Consider the following 17,408-nt stretch of genomic DNA (forward strand, 5'->3'; position numbering starts at 1 on the left):
CCTCACAGTTGAATAGGGGAAATCTGAACTTATCAGACCATGTGACTGTCTTCTATTGCTCTGAAGTTCAAGTTCTGTGCTTCCTATCTAAGCTAAAGTCTTTTTTCTAATTAGTCACATGGATAAAATGTTTTTTTTCTTATGGCTACACAGCTGTCGAATCCAAACTCCGTGAGCTTTCCTTATTCTGTGCATTGGAAAACGCCATGAGCTCTGGTGGGTTTTTTGCAATTAAATTTAGCAAGACATTTTAGTAACCAGTGGCTACGAGAGCTTAAAAAATCAAATATGGTTCCCCACTATTCTTTCACTTTTTAATAAAATATTGCAATGTTCTGAGCCAGACTTTAGAAGATTTAGCAATAGATGCTTTTTTGACAGATGCGTGCCAATAATTTGACTCTACTGAAAAAGAATAACACAACCACACAATGCCTTTTGATGTGGTTGTTTAAGAAACGAGAAGCTACTCACCGCATCAATTAGGGTTAAATAATTCGCCGCCTGCTGAAACAGTAACTATGTTAAGCTCTTGCCTGTTTGCTATGTTAAATCCTTTATTTTGACAATAAGTTTATTTCTCCTTGCAAGAGATTTTCTTTAATTGACCACAGATTTAACTCATTAGTAACTTGTGAAATATCCCCAATCAGAAAGTGAATAAATGAGATTATTCTACACAATATGTACATCTTGTTCATGCTAAACAGAGCATAATCTAAGGGGGAACAATTGCTTTGTTGTTTCTGCTTTGCCTCCAGTGATCAAATTACTTAATGCACTGTGGCTTTAAAATTAAGTTATATTTAAAGATGATAATGAGGCCAAGGAAAAATTTAATCACAGGTCACTGCCTTGCTTTAATCACAACATGTTATAACACACCCTTAAGCCCTTTGGATATTTTACAAGATCAACCCTTTAAAAATATAGTAGGTGATTTTTTCAGGTGGTATAAATGAAAGAGGCTGCACTTAACACTTGGTATGTAAAACAGAAATGTGTCTTGACAGTGGAGTAGATAATTACAAACACGCTCTATAAGAAAAAGTTTACACATTTCCCTAAAATTACATCATATGTCTTAAACGATGATTATAAATGACTTCCAGAAACAACAGGACTTTCTCACTGCAAGCACAACATAAAAGAATGACAAGGCTTTAGAAAAATTGCTATAATTATCAGAATTATCACATAACTGTTTATTATAATTATTCAGATATTACCTTCACAGTTTGTCTGATACTAATGCTAATTATGTAACCTAAATTGTTTACTTAATGTTATAAACTCTTCTTAAGTCTGCTCCTAACACATATTTATTAACAGTATTGTTTCTTTTCTCTTTTATTATCTTGTGGTAATTTATATAAAACACTAACAATGTTTTTAATGTGATTTTTAATGCAATATGATAGACAGTGTGTTGCAGTTATTATTGAATATGGTCACTAAAGTCTATTAAAACACATTGAAGGAGAATAATTTCATTGCCCTGCTTTATCCAGTTGCTCATAAGATTTTTTTTGTGTGTTTTATTGATTTTAGATTTACAGGTAAAAATCTAAATCTAAATTTAAGAAAGTATCAGGTTTGTACATTGCATTTTGTTTTGCTTTTTTTTCAGGAAAAATATAAGTTACTTCATATGAAAATAATTTTAGTCCAGGATTTGTTGATTTATTCTAGAAGTAAAAATATTTCCTGTTAATAGTGTCATGGGCAAAGAAAGACAATGAAAACTCATCCCAATAAAATAAAATAATAATGATATATTATTATTTTATTATGATAATTATTTTTTCAGGGCTTCCATAATTTGGAAATGGGGAGGATTATTTGTCACATGACTGGAGATAATTTGTAAAAATAATAATCATTCATATGCCATAAGCCAATAAAAAACTGTTGTTTTACATTATGAACCTAGTCTGGTTGAAACACTGTAGTTCATATGCAAATCCACTGCTTACAACTATCAAGATGAATTCAAAAGGGCAAAACTAAAAATAGAAGACAAAAAATAACCTGAATGCATAAGGTCAGTGTTTGCACTGAGGCGATAAATTGTTGGTTAATTTTATCTGCAAACTCATATTTTTTTTCATCCAAGGAGCCTTACTAGCTTTCCTTGGTTGCAATTTGTAAATGTCATCTATAATTTTTAAATGTTAAAGAATTATGGTTGCTGCAACATTTTATACGTCACAAAATCGATTTATATTCACCTTATCGTTGTACTTTGCAGTTTTATGTGAATAGCAAATTTTCCACTCCTGCTATTACTCTGTCCACCACTTTAGTGGGAAAGTCTGAGTGAAGCTGTAAAAAATTTGAAATAGTTATTCAAGCCTGACTGAATGTCTGCACTTTTTCTTCTTTTGATTTATTACTTTAATGCAACCCATGCCAATGCTCTGTTAAAATTGAGAAAGTCTGTAAATAAAATTTTTTGGACAAGATTTCTTGGGCTGCACTATCCCAAATAGTAAGTCATTTATATACCCGTCTATTGTGGTTTAAAATACATAATTTTGCCTCATGCAGTTTGTTTATTTTTGCAACTTGTTCTCAAAGTCAGTGGATCAAAAGTTTGAAGCGTCTAACTCCCAAAAAACAGGGGAAGAGGAGGAATTCATGGAAACCTGATTAAAAAAAAGTTCAATTTCATTTCACACTGCCTGAAGGAAACAAGCTCTAAATGAATTCAATATAATGGTGTTTTTGTCTACTTTGTACAATCTAGACTTTTTTTTTAAACATGGTAAGCTCAAGCAGCCGTCAATTAACTACAGATTTATTTTTAACACATACTTTTGTAAAACGATATTAACAATGCTTAATAGTACTTAGTGTTTGAGAAAAGCTCTCATTTATTTACTCCTGAGGGCAATACAATTTGCAGTAATTAAATATAATTTAGACTTTACAGTGAATTTATTTAATAATACTCAGCAACAGATTTTAGGACTAATTAATGGTAATTTGTACCTCCGTTTTGCCCCTGTGGTGTGCAGTTTCATCACATTATACTTGCATTTCTTACCCATAAACAATTTCATTATGTATATTGCTTTATTGTTAAGCAGCTAATTTATGCACTGAGGAAAATTTAATTTAATTTAACTAAAATCCACATTACTATCCAATAATGTTTCATGATGCAATATTGAGGTTTTGACCCCACAAGGTCCCTCATAGCTCTCCTGAAATATCACTATTACTCTGCACCAAACCAGAATCACTTGAAATGACTTCCTGTTGGTTGGTATTATTTACTGGAGTCACATTTTAGAAAATGACTTGAAAACATTGGTTGTCAAAGTAGCTATGAAACGTCCCCCAGGTGGGTTTGAATCGACGCCTGTGGCAGATGGCGGCCCTTTTTTTAGAGGCTACCTCTAGGGCATCCCGCCCTGGTTAGAGAGCAATGTTGCAGAATTAAAAAACCGCTAGTTATAACCCTCCACTGTTGATGCTATGATCTAAAATATCCTCAGTACTATATAAATATTCATCTTTATAGGTCAGTTTCCCTCTTCTGCCAGCTAATCTGTTGCTGGCTCTGATCCCATCTTCTCTCTCAATCAGATGTGCCCTGAAGGCACCGTAGCATCCTGGCTGCCGCTTTAAAGCAGACCCATAAGGATCCTTGCCTGCCTCAATATTCCCACATCAATTTTCTCTGCTGTGCCACTAACCAGACGCTGACAGCCAGACACGCATTTGATTGAGGCTGTGCAATCAGTCTGGTAGCCAACAGCTTCGTGCTTTGTGGATTCAAAAGGGCTCCTCGATTTTCTGCCATATGTGAGACAGCAAAGGTGCACATGTAATAGGTTCATTAAGGAGATGTGGAGGCAGCGTGCAATGGGATTGTGGGTAGCTTTTTTTTGTATGCATGAGAATTCTATATGGATTTCACAAAGGAAATGACTCTTGACCTGAAGACGAAATGAAGGGTGCCTATCATATTCATATGATAACCAAAAAAATTAGAAATTGTATGTAAGTCTGCATGTAGATTTACTGTTAACGCACACAGTGAATGTCAGTAGATGGAGGTTTCTTTTTTCTCTTTTGAAACTCTTCTGCAGCTGGTTGGATAGAATATTTCCGCCTATTTAGAGCAAGCTTATCACTAAGACCAAAGTACAAAGCTGCAATAACTTAGGGAGAACAATTGCACTGCCTCCTTCGTTGACATATGATAAAAAGCATGCATTATTAGTCACATACAGGTAGTGAAGTACTTTATTACAGCCGAAGGCGAGTAATAACCATTTTTATTCTCTTTAAAATCTTTATTTTAATTTAAACAGTCACAGTCTTTTCTCTAACTTGTGTTACACTCAATTCATCTTCTTAAAATTAGGCTATGATAGCTTTTTCAGTGACAAAAAATCAATGGCAGGAATAAAAAGAAGAGGCAGACCAGAATGAGATTACATCTGGTTTATGTCAGCCAGGATGATGAGAAGCACGATGCTCTGTTGTGTCTGTGGAATGCGTGTGCGATTGGTGAACTCTAAACAGTACTTCCTGAGCATGTTTTTTTCTTTTTTATTTCAAAAACCAACATCCCCTACTCTTCTCTGCGTACAGTACTCATATTCTCATCATGCGCATGAATATCTAACTAATAGAGGGCTTTTATTGACTTGTTTGAACCATTCTTTATTTTGCTGCTTCTGTGACTTTTAGAAACTTAAACAGGTTGCACCAAATTTAAATTATTACCCATCATCTCTTATCCAACAGAAGGTCAAATTATACATTGAGGTTAAAATATATGCATTCACCTTCACTTGTATCTAGTTAGGTCCTCTTTATGAAATTGTGGAAAAAGCACAGACCTTTTCTCACAGTAAGCAAAAGCTCTGGAATATTTCTCGATATTTGGCCAGTGCTCTTAATAAAACAGGAAGAGCTCATTCATATGTGTCGTCATCCTGGCATAAACTCAGCTTTTAAGTGAAATCCACATGTTTTCAAAGGGTTTAAGGAAGCAACTATTTCAGTAAAAAGCTTCACTCATTCCAAAACCAGTTTTACTGTGAAACTGCGATCGTTGTTCTGCGGCTTGTGTGTCCAGGTTTGTGTCTAATTCTCAACCGTCCAGGTGTTAATTTGAGGGGAAGGTAAAGAATTTGGAAGTTGTTTGACTTTTTCTTTCCAGCATCCCTTTTGTGCTGCAAAACAGACATCAGCATAATGCTACAACCGCTATCCTTGGCAGATTGCATAGTGTTCTCAGATTTTGAAAGCCTCAACCTTGACCCTAAAGAAAGTGCCTGTCACTGTAGCCAAAAAGCTTAATCTTTGTCTCATTTTATTGTATTCAATTTTACAGAGGGCAAAGGGACAGCCTGTGTAGGCAGCTGTACATTTGATCCAAGTTTAAAGGTGCTAATTTTAGAGCAGACGCTTTTGTCTTGGTCAGCACTCTCTCAGTCAATGTTGAAATGAAACTGTCCTCACGATGGACAGAGGGACAATCGTTCCAGCATCTTCCTGTTTACAGTAGCTTCGAGCCAATTAGGGCCATCAGGCTAAACCTTGAACACAAGACGGTGGTTAAAAAAGGATAGTGGTCACATATTAAAACTGGTGTTTGAATGGAAAAAATGGGCAAATATTAAGCTTTGAAAATTACCCAGACCTCTCAAAAAAAAATAAAACCAACCCCGTTCTTGGAAAGGAACCCATTTAAATTAGGTCTTTCAATGCTGATAAATCAGGAATTAAATCTCATAGCTTCAAGACACATTTGTTTTTTCTAAAACTTGTAAAAAGACAATTACACAAAACTACAGTAGAGTAGTATGTGGATTTTTTTCTAACCTCAGTATATATTTTTTCTGGATGACAGAAAGACTCCTATAAATTCAAACATGTACTCCCAAATCTGGTCGTTAGAAATCCTTGAAGTTGTTTGTTGCATGATCATTTCACCATGTTTTGTTCCTTGAACATGTTTATGCCTGTGATGTGCGTACGCTTCTCACCTGCACTGCATATGACCTGTCTTTGTTGCTGCCTTGTATTTATTGTCAAATTTCAGTATAAGAGCCTCCGTCTGAAACGCTCCCAAGCAATAAGGTTAGAGGTCGCTGGAGACCGCTGGGACTGGTGTCAAAGAAAAGTGGCAACAAGATAAATGTGTGCAATCTCACAGCTGCTACCGACTCACAAACATCTTTCCTGAGGGAGTGGAGAATAGGAAGCTGCATTGGATGTGAACACAAAATTTATTATAAATATACGTTTACATAACAATTCCGACTTCTCTCTCTATTTAAATATCTCGTTTAACCTATTCTGTACATGTAACTGTATGTACATAATGTGTTGTTGCTGCTGTTACAAAAGGCCATGCAATATCTACAGTACAATAATACATCTATGAAACTTATTTCAACTCTCAATAAATAGTAATAAATTATCCACCTTCTACATTTGTACATCATATTGCACATCGTATTTTACATTACTGCTTTGGAATACCATTTTCCCTTTTTCATGATGGCTTGAAGTCATTTTTAGCTGCTTTGGCTGTGTTTCACCTCAACATAACGAGCTTCTTTACTCCACATCTTCAGAAGAAAGACATTTGAGCTGCGCATCTTTGTCCTCAAACGTCACCTTTTTGTTCCTCTTTGGGTCAATCCAGGAGTTGTGAATGATTGCGTTATTAGGTGTAGGATCAGCCTCGATGATCGACACCACACGCTTTTTCATCTTGCTTTTTAAGACCTTTTGGAACTTCTGCCTTGTAAAGGCATAGAGCAGGGGGTGAAAGATGGTGGTCCCATAAGCCATCACCAGGAAGCCGAGTCGCAACCTCACCATGAGGTTACTGGGGCCCACGCTTAGGATGACCGTGTTGAGAACCGTGATCGGCGTCCAGCACAGCAGGAAGGTGGACACAATCAGCAGGGACATCCTGAAAACCCTCTTTTGCCGTTCTCGCCTCTCTCTGTGGCGCTTCACAGCCCGCCGGAGGGCAATGATGACGGAGACGGAGGTTCGCATGCCCAGTGTGGGATTGCGGCTGGTGCTGCTTTGGGATGCATCCGTGGCCTCCTGTTGTGTTGACATGGCCGTCATGGACGGACGCTTTTTCCTGCGAGCCTTTTTCTTCTGTGATGCGTGGAAACGTGTACCGATGCGAATATTGAGTGCCTGCAGGATCTTTGAGTAGGTGATTAGCATAACAATTGCCGTAAAGAAGAAAATAGGGATCTGAGCCAGCAAGTGATAATAGAGGCCAGGTTCGGTGTAGTACTCGTTGCTGAGGACCCCGTTCTCCAACGCTGTCTGGTTCAACTCAGTGTGGTCGTGAGCGAAGAAGCCCACTTCAATAAAGGGAACAAGAAAACTAACAAAGGACAGCACCCAAATCAAAGCCAGCAGTGCCAGCGCACGACCCATGGTTAGCACCCTGTTGGCCGGTTTTACAGAAATGTCATAGCGATCAAGGGTGATAGCGAGCACGTTAGCAGCAGTGGCGACGCTTGCGAAGGAGACACAGGCTTCGTGGAAGCAGCAGATGAGGGCCATGTCTCTTTCCAGGGAGAGAAGCACCACCACAATGGTTAAGGGGATACAGCACACACAGATCAGTACGTCCAGCACATGAAGGTTCATGGTGACGATGTTGCTGACAGAACTAATGAGATTTGACTTCATACAGTAAAGTGCAAGCACTGTGAGGTTGGAGCTCAGACCTAGCAGTATTTCCAGCATCAGGAAGCCTGTCAGGGAGATCTGAAAGCTAACAGGGTAAGGGTACGGGTCGGGGGCCGCCGGACTCATGGCACTGCTGATGGGCTCAGTGTTGTCAGTGACCGTGACGTTGCTCATGGTGGCTTCTTTTTGTCGGCAGGGAAAAATATGCATTATCCTGCAAGTAGGTAGAAGAAGAAAGAACTTATAGAGCAGATGTAACAAAAGTCTGTATTTGTTCATTTCTAGACAGTAAAAAAACAAAACACAAAAAAACATAAAATTTAATGCTAGAGTTTGTGATGTCATTGTAAAAAACAACACACTAACAATAAGTCTTAGTTAAATGTCCTGACCTGCCTTGCCAGTTGCTTTCTTACCATATGTATTACCGATAATGCATTACAGAGATGCATCGTTCAGACTTTAGTGGCCCACTTGCGACTTTTATTGTGCTAATAAACATTTTCAGGAGATTTCGCTTGGACTTTAAAAATCAGAAGTAACAGCCTTCAAAACATGTTTTACGAGCCCTCCTGGTAAAAGTAGTCTTTAATCGAGTACCTTAAATACTAAATGTGTTGGAGAGGTATCGCTTTAGAAGTGGATGTTATTGTTTAAAGACAGAATGATTACAAATTAGCCATTTAAAGCTGCCTCCGCATTATATTCGCTACAGAGCTTTTAGTAACTGTAAATACCCGTCTCTGTGTACAGTCCCTAAAGTATGCATCAGATTTTTGAGTTTCCGGCTGACTGATCACATCTCAGAAATACACTTGGTGCATCTTTAGACTGTATACCATTAAAACATAGTATCTTATGTGAATGCTTCTTATTGCTTAAATAGCTAAGTGTGATTTGGTTGTAGATGACACTTTTTATTACTGAGAAATATTCAGAGTGACTTATAAAAAAAGAGCTCCACTCTGACTAAATATGCCTCCATGTCTCCGAGTCTCAAAAATAGAAATTGAAATGTGTTTCATTTAAATAAACTCACAAAAGATCTCAGTCGTTTTAAGAGAAGGTCTTGATTTTATGTAATCATAAAAAGCCTCAACAGCAGCTCTGCAGACACTGCAACAACTGCTTTGCATACACACAGTGAATATTATTCCCCAACATTATTCTAGGTAACACAGGAAAAGAGCAAAAGTAGTTTTAATTACCTTTTGCTCCAGAACTATCTGAACACCAGGACTGTGTAATCAGAGCAGGCAGTCCATGCTGGATCCACAGAGAGACGCTTCGCATCCAAACATAGCCGGTGGAAATGTTTCCGCTCTAGCAGAGCCCCCCCAGCAAGGCTTTTCCTTTCACTCCATCCCAGAGGTGCACAAAAGCACCTGAGTGTTTCGCCAAAAACTCCAGCTTTTTTGTCTGAGCTCCACGGCCAAAAAGCAAGAGCTATAGTCAGTGAAGGTTTGCTTTAAGGAAGATGTAAGCATTGGCAAATCAGTTGAAAAAAGTGTAAGATGTCAGAGGATTCCTCTGTTAAAAATATTATATTCCCAATTTGAAGCAATTCAAGCCAACCAAGAAAACATTTTTAAAAAGTCTTCTTTAGCACAGTGCTGGAATATGTAACTCACAGAGCACCCAGATGTGTGCTTTGTTCCTTTTCTGTTTTTATTCCGGCTCACAGATAAAGATATGTGTCTAACATGTGTAAATGTCGTAAACTGCTTCCAAACGTTAGGATAAACTCCAAAAGGAAAGAGCTGTCAGTGTATTGTTTGTTCCCCAGTATGCAGCAAGGTGGTGTTCAGAGTGTGCTGGGAATAGGTCAGTACATCCAGACGGTGTCGAGGCCTTTGCCTCCCCAGGGAGCGCTAATGGAAGAGGCCTTCACTCTCCAGCCTTCACACCAGTCTTTGTTCTTCTGGCTCCAGCCAACACTGACTTGTGAACCACGCTCAGGTCTCCAGTTTTCCTCTCAACAGGCAGCGCTCTAAATCATCGGAGACTTTGCTGCCACATGGATGTCCAATTACCATGACACATGTGATCGCCGGTAAGTGGACGCATTGTGGCTCGATTCAGCAGTGTACGAAAAGGTCATTATCATGAAGTAATGGAAGTCACTTCTTCAGCCAGAGAGCAGCAATTTCTGACATCAATTTGAAATCGCGGAGCAGGACCTCATCTGTATATCCTTCATTGGTATGTCTTTGGATTACAGTAACCTGAAGTGAGAAAGGGAACAAAAAGGAGAGTAAGTGACAGAGGGAGTGAGATGGGGAATGAGAAACAGCAGAGGGAGAAGGTGGGGGGATGTGTGAGTGACTATAAACATATCATCAGCAAAGAAGCAACAAGAAAATTCTTAATGACAAAGAACGCAGCCTCTGATCTTCTATCGAGTTCCTCCGCGGCACTACATGGACTTCACATCATTGTTGTACCAATACATCTCATCTTCAGATGCAAGACTTATTGGCAGACATTTTGCTATTTATAAAGGCACAGCAGTGATGAAATGGTCATTCAGTTTTCATGACCGGACTGGCTGCCTTGAAGCTTTAGTACAGAGTGATCCCTTTGGGGAGTCTGTCATAAAGACACGCTTACTTTGTGTGTCACTCCATGTTATCCATGTAATCTCGTCAAAGAAACGTCTTGTTCCCTTTTCAAGGCTGTTCCAGCCGTAGAAGATTCCTTCACTTAACTCAATCGCACTGAAACATCAGGGGAAATGCTTGGTGAGTGTGATGCCTCTATACCATGAAGATGTGATTGCACACACTGTAATAAAGCGCTCAGTTGAAGTTCTTGTTTCACAGAGTGCATGTGCACTACAAGATGCACACACATACAAACTTAAAAGTAAAGACACCAAAAACCTTTAGCTTATCGACTCATTGTTCATAAAAAACAATTCAACTGTGCCGGACCGAAGACTGTGCACTTAGGGCTATGTCTGCTGTCTTGCCCTCATTATTTATAGTCTGACTTTAAATCAAGCCTACAAGTGTGCAGTGTCCTATCAAAACACAGCAAAGCTCACCATGCGGAGTAAACAGAGGCTCCAGAGCCGCTCCGGTCACCACACCGTATCCTCTCCTCCCATCGCTGCAACAGCTGCAGGTCGACTGGTGATGATTCCTGTTGATTTCAAGGAGCACTAAAGGAATCACACCTGATTTTCTTTGAGCAGCCAAGAGTCTTCTGTGTTTTCTCCATGCGTCCCGTTTAGAAGAAGTCCAGCAAAGAGTTATCCTTCATGGATAAATGTGACATTTTTGTTTCTTCCTCTGGTCTTCATTTTTGTCATCAGCTTAGATTATGTGAATAATCTACATCAAACTAACTCTATTATGCTTCCTCTGAATTAGAGTGCAAACCATCACACTCCCGGTATCTCTGCATCTCCCACTCTCTCGCTCTCCTCTTCCTCCCTCACATCCTTGCTCCCCCTCTCTCTTCCTCTCTCTCTTACTGCGGAGGTTTGCAGTGCTCCCCCAGTCCTGATTGGTCTGCAGTAATAGGTTTAACTCTTTTCTCACCAGCAAGGGGAGGTGTTTCTCGTAGCTCTGCCTCTGTCCTCGCTTCCCCACTGCTGCCTGTGCAAGCCTCTAGGGAATTGTTTAAAATGTTCCAAACGTGTTTTGCTCTGAGACTTTTGATGTCGGCGTGCAAACGCGCAACAATGCTGCAGAGACACAGACTTTTTAAAGATAAGGTAATGCTGCAATGGCTGTAATTATCGGATCTGTCACCATGTAATGAACGGGTAATGTGTTTGTGAAGGATTATGAGGCGGGAAAGAGGAGCAACATTTGTTTTGAACTGATTTCTTTTGCACTTACGTAAGTCTTTGCACGAGAGACAACAGGGCTGTCAGAGGAGAAATCAATTCTGGCAGCTTTGAGTGGGAGAAATGGATGGATAATGCAAGAAGGACTGAAGTCAGAAAAAAGGAGAGATGGAGTGCTGCAGTTCTGACTGATAGTGGCAATTTAGTAACTCGATCCGATCAGTAGGGGGTTGACCATCCTCTGTTCCTTTGTCAGGTACAACTATGACCAGAGGCTATCCTGGCAACTCACATCCTTCCTTTAAAGACAATGGAGAAAACTTTTCTCTCTTCTCAGAAAGGCAAAAGTGTTTGTTAAACACTTTTGCACAGAAATGTTTTCTTAAATTTTTTTGCATTAGTAAACAAACAAACAAACAAACAAAACAAGGCTCTTATCTTTTGGCGCTGGATGGTTGCTTAATGGACATACTTTAATTATGCCTCCTATGTACTCATAAGTCAAAATGTCCAGATTTATAGTTAGAAAAAATGATAGAGTAACTTGGAATCTTAACAGAGTTAGGATGTTTTTAATGTAAAGGTGTGTGACATATATTGTTTTTAGTAATATGATAATTTTGTGATAATTTACGCTACATGTGTAGTAGAGAACATGTGTCAAACTCATGGCACATGTCAGCATCAGGCCAAGTTTTGATGAAGGCCTTTTCTTTGTCATGGTTTACAAATAATGCTGATAAAACCCATACTTTTCACCTGAATGAAACCTTTGTGTAATTATGTCATATTGATCTTCACTTAATTCTTCTTTATCTAAAGGTACAAACGTCATGAGAGTCCTTGAACAGTTTAATTTTATAGTAATAAGATTCACTACAGTTAGTGTTAGGTGTAGCCTGGCCATCGTCTTTTTATGCTGTTCCTCTTGATTCTCATCTACCTCCAGTGCTCCATCTGGGCTTTCTCCCATAGATGGGGATTTCTCTGTTAGAATTTCAATTGGGCCAATCAGCAAACAGAAAGAGAAGTTGTGAAGGATTTTAATTTTCTGCGATGTTTCAGAACTGTAGTCTGACTGTAGTTTGGCAATGAAAAATCCTCATCATTAACAGAGATATTGGCTTGAAAACATCTGTCTGTATTTAATTTATCTATATAATGTGTTTCATGTGGTGAATTGAGTGCATTAACTTTGCAATAGCATTCAGATTATTAACAAATGACTAACTCAGAGATTATCTTAAACCCCTTCTTGATGGTAAATGATGCACAGTTGCGTTAGAAGTTCTCAAAATGTGGTGAGGTACACGGAATAAGTTTTCTTTATTTTGGCTTGAACTGGAAGGAAGTGAAAATTCAAGACACTCTCATAGCTAGCACAGACATGTTTTTATGAGCTGCAAGAATTTTAAATCCCGTTTTTTGGGACTTGGTTTATTCATCGACCTCCACCCACCTATCCATTTTCTACAATGTTTATCCTTTCAGGAGTCTGGTGTTCATCTGCAGCGGTCAATGGGCGAGCGGCAGGGTACACTCTGGACAGGTCGCCAGTCCATCGCAGTATCTATCCACCTATGAATAATAAATGGGATTGATCTGAATTGTTTTTGCAAAGGTTAATGCAGGGCTTGCTTGTCTTTTGTGTGTTGCACACAAGATAATTTTGTGAATAAACTGAACTGAACTGAGTAGCGCGCTCTTGTTAACTTGAAAACAAGCAGATCCCAGGCAAACGACCAGAAGTACACTGCACTTTCGTCAAGAATCAATAACTCATATAAAAGGCATGGTTACAACACAATTTGCCCCTCTTTACTGCTGGAGCATGGCACACAATGAGCAAGAGAACAGCCTATTTTTAACAAAACAAGCTGCCATACAGGTTGGACATATGAAACTGTCTCCAAAGGCCACTTGTTGGACAAAATCAGAGGCTGTTTTGCTCAACATTGAAAAGAGATACAGGCCCACTTTACATTAGATCATGAGTATTATAAGTTAACTGAATATTTCTTGTATGAATTTACTTGGTACAGTTTGTTTGCTTGTGAATTGATTTCATAGATATATTTTTAGCACATATTTATTTTTCGCTCCAAAGGTTGGAACAATATTTGCTCCACTCAGTTTATTAGAACAATATTTCCATGGTAAAAGACTTAATTTATTCAAAATTCATAGATTTTGAATCATCATTTTTCCAGGGTGCTGTGATTTTTAAAGTGCTTTTGCCAACAAAAGTAGATTTACATAAGATTTGTAGTAAAATAGATCTACATTTTGTTGGGGAAAATGTGAAAGGCCAGAACAGAGTTATTCAAAATGTCATTCATGCTGAAAAAAGTCAGGATGTAACATTTCCCTCTCTGTTTGAATGTCAAAAACTGCAATTTCAGGAGATGTCAGAAAACAACATTTAGTCACTGAATGCTAATGTGTAACATCTACTTTCAGTGTCCCACTTACATTGTGGGCTTTAATTGATGCATATTGGAAGTGGTGTAATGAGCTGAGCAGCCAGTCGGTCTGAGAGTCCTGATGGAGTCCATTATTGACACCAGTGTCAACCCTTTTAATGTGGGAGTAGAGGAAAAACCTTTATTGTAATTTGGTACAATCAAGGACACTGGATCACACTCAGATTCAAGTTGCTGTTCCAGGTGATATGCACAGAGCATCGTTATTCGTAAGATGAAGTAAATCAAATATGAAAGCTTCACATTACATAATATGGAGAGACGATTGTAAAGAGGAGAGTCTTTACCTGTAGAGGTAACAACGGTGTGAAGTTCATGACAAAATGGGAAATTTCATTCCTAAACTCTCTGTATCATTCAGTAAAGCATTTGGGTCTTTAGAAAGAATATAGCATGATGTAAAAGCATCGTATCAATGTGCATCCAACATCAATCAAATAATAAAAAAATATAAATTTACATATTTATTGTTGGTCTTACACCAATGGCAAGCTGTCAGCACTTGGAAAGTATTCAGCATTGTCTGTAAGTAGCCCCAGAAACAAAATAATAATAATAAATGAATAAATGCTTGTGCTGTAAATAAAACTAGAAAATGTGCATTTCCTGCAAAAATGCAGTGTGAATGCTGTATGCTGAATGTTCCAATACTATTTTCAAATAGTATTGGAACTATTGGTGCAGAACAATGCTTACACAGCTAAATTCTAAGATCACAACGGTTTATAAGGTAAAATAAGCTAAAACTAGCTAAAATACCAATGATCACATGTAGGCTAGCACTTGCATGTTGACCTAGAGTTACATAATCCATGCAGAGTGAAAAAAAAACATGTAAATGCAAAAATTAGCTAAAAAGCCAAAGCTAGCTAAAAAAGTAATGCTAGCACCAAGGCTAGCAGGTTGACCTACAGTAAAATAAATCCATATAAAAACTAAAACTAGATTTAAAAAAAACAACCTGAAGCTAGCTAAAATATTAAGTATAGCATCTAGGCTAGCACTAGCATGGTGACTACAAAAAACATACTGCATGCAGTATGAAAAAACCAATGTAAAAGCTCAAATTAGTTAAAATGATATTAGCTTAAAGGGTATAATAATTATGTTGGTTTGTGCTAGCATGATAGCTGACAATGCTAAATCTGATTCACCATCTAACCATAGTACATCAGCAACCAACAATCTACTGGATGTAAAAAACAGTCCTTTAAAACTAATAACTTTTCCCCAGATGTTAACCAGTAAAGCTGTTTAACAAACCTCAAAATGGCCACTGCCTTGTTTCCTCCCTCCCCAGTTTTTTGGTTTGCAGGTTTTGGTTTTAAGGTGCTGTCTATTCATCAATAATTCCAACAATTCTTGTTGTACAGTAGCTTTGAAAAAACAATTCTATTGCATCATTCATCTAAGAAAGTAGAAACCCGGAAAATGACCAAAATTCCATGCAGTATGTCTAATTTTTTTGCAGAAAATATTTAGGAAATTTAAAGGTTCAACAATATGAAAAAATGTTTACCTATAGCCTGAGCCCACTTATGGCTACTCATAAATCCTTCTATTTGAAAACGTCTTAAAGATTCTGCACCAAAAAAATTGCTTTTACCAAACCTTAGAGTTCAATAAAAGAATGAAGTTAATATTTTATTTCATTTCATTAATATTTTATACGACTTTTTTTCTTTTACTTTGCTGTCTGGTTTCAACTAGAGCTTTTTTTTTGCTCCTCTCACTCTTGAGTGCCTTCAGATGTTCCTGGATCTGCTGTGTTCATTTGCCTGTTGAAAGCCTTGAATATCTTCATACGCCCTCCCCTGATGCATACTTGTGGCATATTTGTCAGAAGTATAGGCTCTCTTTCTTGGGTGTGATGAAGAAAATGTGCGCGTATTATCCCTCGCTGGTCAGTAAGTCCATGCAATGCAAGCCAAACATCAGCAGGTATTCATGCAGCAGCAGGACAGGAGCCAGCAGAACCGGAGCACCCCGCTCTTAGACACTTTATCTCCTCTGTGCAGCTGGCATCGTGCACCCATACGATGCCACTGTGATTTGCCCCAGAACTGAAGCACTAATGGAGAGGCTGGTCTGCTGTTTTTGGATCTGTAGAAAGTGCCCTCTTAAAAAAAAACCCCAAGGAGCTTTGGTTTCATCCCCTCATGGGCATGTGGGATCTGTTAACAATGGGGAAAACTAAATGCTGCTCGCTGTGCTGCTCTGGCTCAGGTTTGTGTGTGTAGTTCTAATAAGAGCAACAGCACATCCTATTTCTCTCATTATTCACCTAACCCTAAATCGATGCTGGAACAGGAGAGCCAAGCAAAAGAAAAAAATGCAAGTAGATCCTGGGTACAGATTTCAGGTGGACAAATTATGTTGACATCGTAGTTTTGGAGGGGGGGAAATGTTGTGTTTTTAGTGTTTTCATATACTCTTAATTTATTCCACACTTTTCTTCCATGCCAACAAAGAACTTTAATGTATTTACGTCATAAGTCAACAAAAACAACTGCATATATTTCAAGTGCAAGGTAAAGCGTACTTTGTTGAACTGAAGTAGTGACAGCTGAAATGTTAGTTTGCCTACCAGCTGTGCTTATCCAGAGACAGAAGTGTTTGTAGATCCTCTGACCATATTTTAAATTAGTCTTGTATTCAAAGGTCATAAAGGTCACTCAGAGAGGAAGAAGTCATCACTCCAAAAGCAACATGAAGGACCAGATTACAGCTTGTAAAAACTAATGTCTTGATGTTAGAGAGAGTTGTCCAATATTTGTATACATTGACCATTAATTCATTAAAAGAAGCATTTAGTACAAGTAAATGAGACAAAATATGTAGTTTTTATACAATGTATGAAGGTGAAGTCCTTCACACGCCAACACACACTTAATTTCCCTCAGTTGAACAGTTTTCCCTACAGTGTACTGATTTTATAAGTTACAAATATGTGAGCAATTTCATAAAATGTCAATATAGATTTCATATACCAGTCCCTATGTCTGTGTAGACTCTGGTTTACTTGCGGACTAGTGCGTAATGCAGATTCTTAGTGAGTACAAACTAGTTCATAAAGTTGTTTCTTCATATTTTGCCGCAGGTTGGTGCTGCGCAAGCACAACTGAGTGCTGCATCATAAATCAAAAGGAAAGACCGTCTGTGTTTTGGAGTTGAAACCGATTTTTCAACTCAGAGAAGAAATGCATGTCATTTGTTATTTAACCATGCAAAATCTTGGGTTCATTTTTTTCTTCTTCTTGTGCTGCACTTGATTTTGTTTGCTTTCTGATTTTTGCTTGTTTGAGTCCTGCTGTTATCACTTAACAAAGAGAGCATGGCTGAGATTTTTCACCTGTTTTTTCCCTCCTTGTCCAAGTCAGTCACTTATTTTTTACCTCTTTTTAACGGTTCGTCCTGCCTTAGATTTTGTATTC

At 38.3% G+C, this 17,408-nt stretch overlaps 1 protein-coding gene across 1 annotated transcript; it reads right to left on the reverse strand.

The window, feature by feature from the left end:
- Positions 1-6,235: 6,235 nt before the first annotated feature.
- On the reverse strand, positions 6,236-11,197 carry LOC114136581 (G-protein coupled receptor 22-like). The gene is made up of 3 exons (XM_028004637.1): positions 10,742-11,197; positions 8,904-9,920; positions 6,236-7,909 (listed from the first exon to the last, which is right to left on the reverse strand). The coding sequence occupies exon 3, from the start codon at positions 7,903-7,905 to the stop codon at positions 6,589-6,591; it is 1,317 nt and encodes a 438-aa protein (XP_027860438.1). The 5' UTR covers positions 7,906-7,909; positions 8,904-9,920; positions 10,742-11,197; the 3' UTR covers positions 6,236-6,588.
- Positions 11,198-17,408: the final 6,211 nt, after the last annotated feature.

Source organism: Xiphophorus couchianus, chromosome 2 (genome assembly GCF_001444195.1).
Source record: "Xiphophorus couchianus chromosome 2, X_couchianus-1.0, whole genome shotgun sequence".
Taxonomy (NCBI): Eukaryota; Metazoa; Chordata; class Actinopteri; order Cyprinodontiformes; family Poeciliidae; genus Xiphophorus; species Xiphophorus couchianus.